At 41.5% G+C, this 11,471-nt stretch overlaps 1 protein-coding gene across 1 annotated transcript; it reads left to right on the top strand.

The window, feature by feature from the left end:
• The first annotated feature begins 1,076 nt into the window (after window positions 1–1,076).
• On the top strand, window positions 1,077–11,229 carry LCN15 (lipocalin 15). Its single transcript, XM_027848153.1, has 7 exons — window positions 1,077–1,192; window positions 2,162–2,301; window positions 3,457–3,527; window positions 6,761–6,871; window positions 7,433–7,534; window positions 9,570–9,595; window positions 11,108–11,229. The coding sequence occupies exons 1-7, from the start codon at window positions 1,097–1,099 to the stop codon at window positions 11,117–11,119; spliced, it is 558 nt and encodes a 185-aa protein (XP_027703954.1). The 5' UTR covers window positions 1,077–1,096; the 3' UTR covers window positions 11,120–11,229.
• Window positions 11,230–11,471: the final 242 nt, after the last annotated feature.

The following is an 11,471-nucleotide window of genomic DNA, read 5'->3' as shown; positions in this document are numbered from 1 at the left end:
AGTGGGTAGAAAGCTGGTTTTGAAGCCAGGAAAACCTGGGTTTATATTTTGTCTCTGATACATTCTGGGTGTGTGAATCTGGTCAAGTCACTTAACTTCTCAGTGTCCTAGGTAATTCTCTAGGACTATAAATTGCAGAGAAAATACTGATCTGCATTGATAGAGGAATTTACTGATCAGAGAGTTCCCTATATTGATAAGAGCCTAGATGGACAATGTTTGAAGGGCAGGATAGAGAAGTGCATGGAGAGCTCTATGGGAGTGTGTATGGATAATAGAGTAGGGCATGTATGAAAGACAGAAAGAGATAATAGTCACCTGGATAACAGCTCTAGGGTAGAAGAGAATCATAAAAGAAAGGGGATTTTATTCCTCTAAAACCAACATCTGCCTCTGAAGGTCAATAGCGCTTTAGGATATATCTTTGGTCATATCACCTGCAAATATCTCCCTAAATTTAGGAAACACTATCTTTGGAACTGTCCAACACAATTCACAAAGTTGCAATGGGATCATACACTGGGACCACCACATTCAAGGGAAAAGAGAACACAAGGTACGCTAACCAATCCCAAACATCTGGAAGATACACTGGAATCCCAAAGCCAACTGAATTATCAACAACTTCCAAAAGAAAACCAAAAGGATTTTTAGAACTTTGGCCCCCAATAAGTTTCAAAGGGTGAATGAAAATGCTTGATTAGGCTTCTCAGGAATGAGACTCAAGGGACCCCAACCACTGATTTCCAGGACAGACCTTGGCTGTACTTCTCCATATTAATGAAAGGGCAAGCATGTACTAGGTATAAAACCCTGATCAAAAATTGGTAAAAAAAAAAAATGATGAAAAGCAAGATTAGAAAACACTTGTTCAATTGTATGGTACAATGGACAGAGTCAGGCCTATCAAACTCAGGAAGTTAATGCCCTAGACAGGCAGGATGTTATTAGCTCAGATCTTAAACAATCAGTTCCACTGAATGAAACTAGACTAACTGGATATGTGGTGGTCACTCCTGGGGTATAAGTTCTGGGACCATCCACCCCTTTGAGACATTATTGGTTTCTGAAGTGAACAGAGCAGAAATCAAGGAAAATGAAGGCCATCCTGCTGAGCTCCCTTCTGGGATTGATCTGTATGTCCCTGGTGCAGGCAGATGTCCTCGTACAGCCAGACTTTGATGCCAAACAGGTAATGGTCATGCTTTTTTGTTTCTTTTGCTGGGGATGGTGGTGTAGAAGGGGTATTCAATGCTCATGGAGAGTCTAATCCTTTCAGAGATCAAATGCCCAGTGAAACACTTTCTATTTATAGTTTCCCCTAAGCTCAGACATTTTCTTGACCACCTCCCTACAAACGACCTATGATTTTTTATGATCCATCTCTTTATCTGTTCATTTAGTGTTTCCGATAGACTGTCCCCTGGTAGTCTTATATCCTCTTCACCTACTCTTAACTATGATACTGAACTTTTAAAGTCCTTCTTGACAGGTGATACTGAGGGTCATTAGGAGTCTAACAACTACTTTCTAGGCAAGTCTCAGTTATGCTTAGTAATTTAAAAAATCTCTCCTATAAGTAAAGCTGTAACTAGAGTAGGGTGAATAGGACTTTGCGCCAAGGTGCTGACATGGAGGGCACTTCCTACCTATGGTAGCTATTGTTCCCAAATCTCACCTTACAGTCACATACACCCTTGGGTCAGCTCCCTCATAGGTTTCTATCATTGTAGTACCTCTCTGTCAGAGTCCATTTTTACAATCAACCTTTGCAAGAGTAGGAGTCAGATTGTGCCTGTCCTGGTGAGACTGTACTCTTGGTTAGGCTGTCCTATGGGCCATTGCTACACACTCCATCAGCATTCTTTCCTTTTCCCCTTGTGTTTTCAATCGTTATTAGGGCTGGGATGCCCAAACTAGCCTTATACAGGAAGCAAGGGGGCCCAAGGCCATTTTTGGAAGCTATTATTCAATCTCTCCTTTCCTTCTGGTCCATTATAAACTCAAACACAGGAGACAGATAGATACAGACTGACTGTGTGACCTGTCCCTGCAAGTCATTCAGTTTCACTGAACTCTTTATCCACCTGGGTACCCTGAATAGATAAAGGACAGAAGGAAGGACAAGCAGAATGTCTTGCCCATTAACTGTTCTCCCCAGTTTTCAGGCTTGTGGTATGTCATTTCCATGGTGTCAGATTGCAAGGTCTTCCTTGGCAAGAAGGAAAATATATTGATGTCAACAAGATTAATAAATGCCACAGAGCATGGCAACCTTAATGTCCACATGGCCTTACCTTGGTGAGCATGATTTATTTCCTTAACCCTCTCCCTTCACTCTTTCCTTTGCCCTGGGCTATTAGATAGATAGATGGATGGATGGATAGATAAAGCACATATTAAGCACTTGCTATGTGCCAGGCACTGTGCTAAATGCTGGAGATACAAATAAAAGCAAGTGAGACAGTCTCTGACTTTGTTTCTATCAGAGTCACTGATTCTGCTTTGTTTTTATTGGGTAAGACAACACATAGTAATTTAAATAAGTAATTAAATAAGCAAGGAAGTGAAGTATAGATTGGAGTCAGGAAAGACTAGAAGTGAGAATACAAGTTAGGAAATTACTGCAAAAATCCAAACTAGAGTCAATGAGAACCAGAGAGAGGGCATTGACAGTAGGAGTGGAAAAGAAAGAATGGAGGAAGAAGAAAGGAGGTAGGGTGTTTAGCCTTGGGAGCATGACTGGAGATGTCCAGAAAGTGCTGTGGAGACTTAAAACTGAGCAAGATAAAGTCAAAGTTGGCTAGTCTATCAAAACTCAGAGTGGTTCCAGGAGTGAAACTAATTTTCCAGTGGGGAAGCAGGGGAAGTGGTTTAGCAAGAGTCCTGGGACTAGGCTCAGAGAGGTACAGGAAGGGGTTGGGGAATCAGTGGAGCTGGGCATGATCTCCTTAGAAGACGAAGGAGTCTGGTCTGCAGGGAGATGGAACACAAGTCTAGGAGGTCAGACCCGGCAGGGGTCAATGCAAAGGTTGTACCTGAGAGTGGGGAAGAAAAGTCTTAAAGAGGTATGTAGAATGTGACTATTGCAACTAAGTGATTTTTTTTTCTGATGAAATTAGCTGTAGACTTCAGGGTAGTAGAAAATAAAAGGTGGGTGGTGACAGGCAGGATTTCCTTACTTTTTTTTTCCATAGGGCACACAATAACACCCTGCAGAGATGAAGGGGGTGATTTGGACAGGGACCTCCTTTTGTGGCGTGGTTAACTGGGTCTACCACAGAGACAGAGTGCTAGGTATAGCGGTGATAAGATGATGGGAAAGATGTATACTGTTGCCTTGGTTGATGGATCATCTGTTTTCAGGGGATTCTGTCAGCTCTGAGGAAAACTCCCCTTCTGAGGACAGCTAAGGATTTTTAAACTATATGATTTCTATCCCTGTTGATCTCCTAGGGCTGATGGCTGTAAGACAATGGATGCAGAGTATATGAAGATAGGGTCAGAAGGTCACTACAAAGTACCTGGTAGGTTGGATTGGGTCTGAAGGGTACCAGCTGCTTCCCTCCCCACCTTCCTCCATGTGATCAACAGATGGCTGTCCTTGTTTTTCCACTGCAGCAAAACAGGCAATGGCCACCTGCACCTTATCTCTAGGCTGGACCCCAATCCCTTCCTTCCTTTCACCATCCAAATGTTTTTCCTTTATTCTGTCTCATAGAAGGTCCTGTAGGGAAGACCAGAGAAATGGAAGGTCCAAAAAGGGAAACCTCCCCAGAAGTGACTAACTTGCCACCATTTTCCAGTTATCCTTTCCTTGGTCTTTTCCACATTCAGTGATTTGCCAAGTACTGTAAATTATATTTCTGCAATATTTCTTACTCCATCCTTTCTTTTCCATTCCCACTGTCAACACCCTCTCCCCAGTTTTCATTGACTCTAGTTTGGATTTCTGCAGTAATTTCCTAACTTGTATTCTCATTTCTAGTCTTTCATGACTGCAATCTATGGTTCACTTCCATGCTTATTTAATCTTCCTAATCCATAGGATTATAGATACAGAGTTGGAAGGGCCTGACAAGTAATCTAGTCCAACTTCCTTATTTTTCACATAAAGAAACTGAGGATTAAAAAAGTTTGTTACTTGCCAAAGGTCATACAGGGCAGCAAGTGGCAGTGACAGTTTAAACAGAATATTTTTGTGACAACATTATTTGGCTGCTCAAAAACTTTTAGTGAGGGGCAGCTAGGTGGCGCAGTGGATAGAGCACTGGCCCTCTAGTCAGGAGGACCTGAGTTCAAATTCGGCCTCAGACACATAACGCTCACTAGCTGTGTGACTCTGGGCAAGTCACTTAACCCCAATTGCATCACCCTCCCCCCAAAAAACAAACAATCAAACTTTTAGTGAGTCCTAATTTCTATTGAGTAAAATTTAAACTCTTTAGTCTGACATTCCAGACCCTCTGCAATCTGGTTCTGGCCTAGCTTTTAAATAAATTGAATTCAACAAACATTTATTAAGCACTTACTATATACAAGGCAGTGCACTTAGGTTACAAAGATAGATATGACTCAGTCCTTGCCTTCAAGTACATTACAAACTACCTGGGCTGGAGGGTGGGAGATGACAGCAAAAGATTTATACATAAATAGTTATGCTACAAAGGAGACTGTGACAAGGGTGGGGAAGAGGTCTTTCCTAATAATGTGCTAAGAAGAAATTTGAGGAGGGAGAGATCACTTTGGCCTGGTAAGCAGTGGGTTTAGAGAAGACTTCATGGAGTACCAAGCATGTAAGTTAGGCCTTGAAGGAAAGGAGGGATTTCGACAGGCTAGGAAGGGGGAGAAAGGGAGTCCATTTGAGGCAAGTTCATACATAGTTCATAGATTTGAGTTGAAGGGACTTCAAAGATTATCTAGTATAACCTATCTCATTTTACATACGAAAAAACTGAGGTTCCCCAAAGGTTAAGTGATTAGTCTAAAGTCACACAGATGGTAGAGAGATGGAGGAGAGAGTGAAAAAAGCATAGAGATGGGAGAGGGCCAGGGTAAAAAGAGGGGATGGAGAGTATTCTCCTTTGGCTAGGGTATGGAATACAATGAAAGAGGGGTAGTGTGAGATAAACCTGGAAAGCTGAGTTAGATTCTGGAGGGTGGGGAGGACTGAATACCAGGATTAGGAATTTATGCTTTATTTGTTTTTGTTTTTTTTTGGGTTAGGCAATGGGGTTAAGTGACTTCCCCGGGGTCACACAGCTAGTAAGTGTTATGTGTCTGAGGCTGGATTTGAACTCAGGTCCTCCTGAATCCAGGGTCGGTCTCTATCCACTGTGCCACCTAGCTGCCCCATAAATAGAAAATCCCTTTTTTTTTTTTTGGTGAGGCAATTGGGGTTAAGTGACTTGCCCAGGGTCACACAGCTAGTGAGTGTTATGTGTTTGAGGCCAGATTTGAACTCAGGTCCTCCTGACTCCAGGGCCGGTGCTCTATCCACTGTGCCACCTAGGTGCCCCCCAATTTATGTTTTATTTGAAAGGCAATGGGGATCCACTAAAGTTTTTTGAACAGAGAACTAACAGGATTAGTGTATTTCATTAAGGAGATTATATGGGTAGTAGTATGAAGGATAAATTAGAGAGAGGCTAGAAAAATGGAAGAATAGAAGCATGGAAGCAGGAAGACCCTTTAGGAGGCTGTAATAGTTGTCTAGGCAAAGAGAGATAAAAGTCTGAACTAATAATCGGATAATTGGAGGGAATGGATGGGAGGGATAAAGTGGAAGTAGGGTTCACAGGACTTGGCAACTAATTGGCTACAGAGGAAGCAGAAAGGAAGAGGGAAGAACCAAAGAGGACACTGAAGTTAGAAGTTTGAGTTCAAATCCTGACTCTGACACGTGACCTATTTGATTTTGGGCAAGTCACTCAAACCTCCCTGGGTCTCAGTTTCTTCCTCTGAAAAATGAGAGGGGTTGAATTAGATGATCTCTCAGGCATCCTACAGCTTTATGATCCTTGAGAGCAAGAGTGGATTTGTGGATGATCCAAGAGGACTTGGAGTCAGGAAGATCTGAGTTCATATCTGGCCTCAGGCACTTGCTAGCTTTGTGCAAGTTATTTAATTTTTGCTGGCTTCAATTGCCCCATCTGCAAAGTGGGGATAGTAATAACACCTACCTTGCAGGGTTGTCATGAGGATCAAATGAAATAATAATTGTAAAGTACTTAGCACAGAGTCAGTGCAATATAAATGTTAACAATTATTATTATTAGCTGTTATATTTCCCCATCTCTGCAAAGAATCAAGGGAAGTTACTTTTTCATATTTCTTTCTTGGGCCCAAACTTGGTCATTACAGTTCTTCAGCATTCAGTTGTGCAGTTGTTCTTCCCATTTACATTGTTGTCATTTTACACACACACACACACACACACACACACACACACATATCACACATATATGTTGTTTTCTTGGCCCTCCTTGCTAACTTAATTTTGCATCACTTCATATAAGTCTTCCTATGCTTTTCTGTGTTCATGAGTTATTGTTTCTTAAAGTATGGTAATATTCCATTACATTTGTGTGCCACAACTTGTTTAGACATTCTCCAACTGGGCGGCACCTACTTTGTTTCTAGTTCTTTGCTACTTACTATCATTATGAAGGCATTTCTGATGGTCCTGGATATAGGCAAGCCGGGCTTTGTTTTTAGGTTTCTAGATTGGTCTCACATCTCACCAGATCTTCCTTTCTAGTTAATGGCTACCTGGATGTGCGTGTGGCTGAGACTGATTACACATCCTACGGCATCCTGTACATCTACAAAGAGCTGGATGGGGTACTAAGCACCATGGTGCAGTTATTCAGTATGTGAGCATCAAGTCTTGGGGGGGGGGGATTGGGGGGGGGGAGAGGGGACAGGGAAGCTGTACTCCTTCAAGGGAAATGGGGTAGGGGCTATTCCCTGGAAAAATCTTCCATGATTGTCCTTCCCCAGCTTGGAAGGCACTGAAGGCATTTGATGTTGAAGTTGGGGGCTTCCAGGAATCTGATCTCAACTTGGAAGGAGGGGGAAGGAGACACCACTGAAGGTTCTGAAGGAATCCTTGCTTGGACTTTTAAAGTTCTGGATCCAATGTCTATTAGGAAACCTAATCTTCCTGTCGCTTTTTTCCCTCTCTGGTAACCCAGATCCCTTTGTACATTATAGCAAAAAGAGTGCTGGATTTGGAGTCAAAGGACTTTTGTTCAAATCCTAGCTCTGCGACTTGCTGTCTGTGTGACTTTGGGCAAGTCAAATGATTTCTCTGGGCCTCAGTTTCTCATCTGTAAAATGAGAGCATTGGGTTAGAAGTCTTCATAGGTCCTTCTAGCTCTAAATCTGTGATTCTCTAATCCTCTTACGTTCATCTTTTCTCTGCCCGCAGGTCGGACCCAGGATGTGAGTGCCAAGGCTCTGAGAGCATTCCAGGATTTCTATCCTATTGTGGGGCTTGAGGATGACATGATGTCCTTGTTCTCCAAGTCAGGTAGCTTTGGAAGGTGTTTCCATCACCATTTCCTTCCTTGAAGCTGATAAAAAGGCTTGCCCATCCCGTGGCACATGTATATGTTGGGGATGGGGTAGGCTCTTACTCAGTGAAACAACTAAGGTAGTGTAGACAGTATCACTACACTAGGTGCAGCTCAGCAAGAAATTTTCCAAGCTGCCTCAGTAAGATTCCATAGCTTTCTTTAGAGCAATGGTTCTGAAACTTTTTGGTCTTGGAACTCCTTTACAATGGTAAAAATTATTGAGGACCCCAAAGAGTTTTAATTTATCTGAGTTATATCTATTGATATTTACTATATAAGAAATTAAATCAGATAAAATTTTAAAATATTTGTGAATTTATTTAAAACAATAATAAACCCATTATGTTAACATAAATAACCTATTTTATGGAAACTAACTTTATTTTCCAAAACAAAAAAGAAATTAGTGAGAAGGAATGCATTTTTAAAACATATTTTTGTAAATATCTCTAATGGCTGGCTTAATAAAAGGCAGCTGCATTCTTGTATCTGCTTCTGTATTCACTCTGTTCCATTATGTTAAGTCTCTAAAGAAAACCTGGCCTCATATAGACAGACAGTTGGAAAAAAGAGAAGTATTTTAATAGGTAATTGATGTCTTAGTATTATTATGAAAATAGTTTTGACCTTGCACACACATGAAGGGTCTCAGAGACTTGCTGAAAGGGTCTTGAATCTGTGCACCATGCTTTGAGAACTGCAACTTAAGAGATATACTCATTGAGGTTATTTTGTGGAGAGTCCTGGCCTGAGACAATTCTTCCCTTTAGAACCATAGAATTTGTGTTAGAAAGGACCTCAGAGGTTATCTACTCTGGCCTTAGAACTTCTGCTGCAGGAATCACCTCTACAATGTCCCTGGAAGGTGAGCATTTAGACTCTGCTTGCACATCTCCAGAGACAGCTCACTATCTTGCAAGGCAAACAGATTGCATTGTTGGATAATTCTTCCTGTAATAACAATCATTGACATTTACATGGTACTTTCAAGTTTGTGAAACACTCTACACACATTGTTCCAAATGAATCACATGACAAGCCTGGTGTGGCGGATGCTACAGTTATTATCTCCTCTATTTCAGATCAGGAAGCTGAGGCTCAGGCAAGTTAAATGATTTGTCCATGGTCACACAGCTACTGTCAGAGGTGACATTTGAACCCAGGTCTTTCTGACTCAGGGTCAAGTGATCATCTGTAAACTTATTTTAAACTTATTTTGGTAACTATATTTCAATATGATATGTTTTCTTCGTAATCCTCTGTACTCTGTTTTATGCATTTAAAAACAGAGAAGGGGTACATAGGCTTCATCAGGCTGTCAAAGGGGTCCAAGACACAAAAAAAGTTCAGAGCTCCTTCTCTGGATCCAGCATTCTGTCTTCTATCTTCTGCCTCCCAGACCCGAGAATTCATCCATGTTTTATCAAACAATCAATAAGCCAACAATTATTTATTAAGACCCGCTATGGGTCATTTTTGTATGACCCAGGCAGGCGGCTGTTGGCTCTGTTTGAAGACAGAAAGGTTATTTATTTTGGAGAGTGTAGCAGTATTGCCACAGACAGCTTTAACATTACATGTCCCTTCCCATTATGGTACCTTATGGTACCATGTCTCTTTTCTCCATCTCTTGGAAGTTTACCCTAGTGGCATAAATTCTCAGTGATGACACTGGTCCCGCTTTCTCTGGGGAGCAGCCATTGACCTGGGAAAACTAGGCAAGCTGGTGCTGGCTTGGAGAACATCTCTGGACAAGCTCTTTCTTATACCATTCACTTGGACATATCCAAAGGAAGCTTGAGCTTGATCTGGAGATGCCTGGGAGGTTTCACCTATTGGGTGGTGCATTCCAAGAAGTGCCTGGTTTTGTCACAGCCTAGTCTTAAAGCAGTGGGAATGGAGCTTGTGGCCAATGAACAAACCCTTAGCTTGGAGGTTGTTTTCCATGTCTATCTTATAACTCGTATGTATTTGCTTTTATTTCTGCAGATGCTTGTTCCCAGGAAAACATTGAGGTGAGTTTGCCCTGGTTTCAGAACAGAGTTTCAACTTCATATTTTAAATATTGGAGAATCAATTACACAAGGATCTCTAACAATCCAGTATTCCTCTTGGGGATCCTGACTGACCTTACCTGATAGTTCTATAGTCACCAATGCAGCAGCAGGACTTAGTTTGACACGGCTTGGCATGCAAATGACAAAGTAGTTCCTCTGAAAAATACTTCCTTTGAGACAGAGAAAGGTAGTTTCTACTTCTTCTTCTTCTTCTTCTTCTTCTTCTTCTTCTCCTTCTTCTTCTTCTTCTTCTTCTTCTTCTTCTTCTAAGAATATTGATATCTTGTGTTTTTGAGGGCAGCTAGGTAGTACAGTGGATAGAGTGCTGAGCCTAGAGTTAGGAAGGCTCATCTACATGAGTTCAAATCTGGCCTCAGACATTTACTAACTGTGTGACCCTGGGCAAGTCACTGGTTTGACTCAGTTTCTTCATCTGTAAAATGAATTGGAGAAGATAATGTCACACCACTCAAGTATCTCTGCCAAGAAAACTCTAAATGGGGTCATGAAGAGTCAGACACGACTGAACAATAAGAGTCTTGTGATTTTATACCACTTTTAATTCTGAATAGTTCCCTTCTCCTTCATTTAATCTAGGTGAGTGATAGAGAAAGGTTGTTTCTAATGAGGAATTTTTTGGTTTTGTTTCTGTTAACAACATGTTGGGGAGTGACCCTGGGCAAGTTGCTTCTTGCCCTAAGTTAACCACTCAGTATTCTAAGCAACTTTCTCTTACTCTAATTTACAGAGAAGGTGTTAACCTCTGTTGGTAGAGGGAATTTCCTCACCTGGGAGTTCCCTATGCCAATGAAATTGGAGGTGCAGTTCTTCGCCCTATTTCTAACAATCACACGGTCATAGATTTTGATCTGGAAGGGATCTAGTCCAACCCCTTTATTTTATAGGTAAACAAACTGGGACCCAGAGGAGTTAAGAGACTTGCCCACGGTCACACAGATAGCAAGTGAGAACTGGGCTTTAAACCCAGTCCTCTGGCTCTAATTCCAGCAGTCTCTCACGGTACTACTTAGCTCCTCATTAAGGGAAGACAATGACATATGGATACTTTGATTAAAAGCTGGACTTTGGTCTTTGGCAAGAGGAGTAACATGGAGAAAATTAATATCCATATTTCTGCTCAGCCTTCTATTCCCAGCTGTTTTTCTCTGCTTAAGCAAGAATTTCTTGCTTTCCCTTAAAGTTCTAAGTCAATATTTGCATTTCTGCATTTGTGCCCTAATTTCTAGCAGGAATCAGGCTTAGTAAACACTGAGTAAATCTTAGTTTCTCAGAAGCTTTGGATGAATAATAGAATTCTAGCAACCCAAATATGGTACATGAGTATGCACTACACCCTGTACGATTGGGCCAGGGACATGAAAAACAGAAGGAGGGCCTAAAGGGTGAATGGAATGGGGGAGAGGTAGCTCTATATATACCAAAGCGCCCTTCAAACTTTCTATACCACAGGGAAAAGCCTAGAGAAGACTTCTTCAGTCATGAACAGAGAAATTGTGATCAGTAAGGAAGTCACAGATCTTTGAGCACTTCTTGGAGACCCCATCAGAGGAGTCCTTTGCATTCCTCCTCTATGACCCTGCTTTGGGATTCTTCCTGGAATTTCCTCTTCTGTATTAAATAAATAGATTCTCTAAGATTTCCACTAGGCTCCACACAGATCCTTGGAGATGTCTTTATCAAGTTCATTATGTGTAGGGCCCCAGAGAATATTAAAGGAAAATTAAAATTTTTGGCCTTTAGAAACAGAATGACCAAGCTATAGAAGATCTTAGAGATCTTAGATCCAGTTCAACTTTCTACCCTAGTGAGACTC

The sequence above is a fragment of the Vombatus ursinus genome, unplaced genomic scaffold, assembly GCF_900497805.2.
Source record: "Vombatus ursinus unplaced genomic scaffold, bare-nosed wombat genome assembly UNPS02000580.1, whole genome shotgun sequence".
NCBI lineage: Eukaryota > Metazoa > Chordata > Mammalia > Diprotodontia > Vombatidae > Vombatus > Vombatus ursinus.
Note: the sequence above shows the minus strand (reverse complement) of the source record. Positions and strands in the feature narration are given on the sequence as shown.

What these genes read in the sequence shown, in the direction of transcription:
- LCN15 (XM_027848153.1), top strand. Translation starts at nt 1,097, where the DNA reads ATGAAGGCCATCCTGCTGAGCTCCCTTCTGGGATTGATCTGTATGTCC. An exon ending in CAGACTTTGATGCCAAACAG is followed by an intron (nt 1,193 to 2,161) that starts GTAATGGTCATG and finishes TGTTCTCCCCAG; the next exon opens with TTTTCAGGCTTGTGGTATGT. An exon ending in AGGTCACTACAAAGTACCTG is followed by an intron (nt 3,528 to 6,760) that starts GTAGGTTGGATT and finishes CTTCCTTTCTAG; the next exon opens with TTAATGGCTACCTGGATGTG.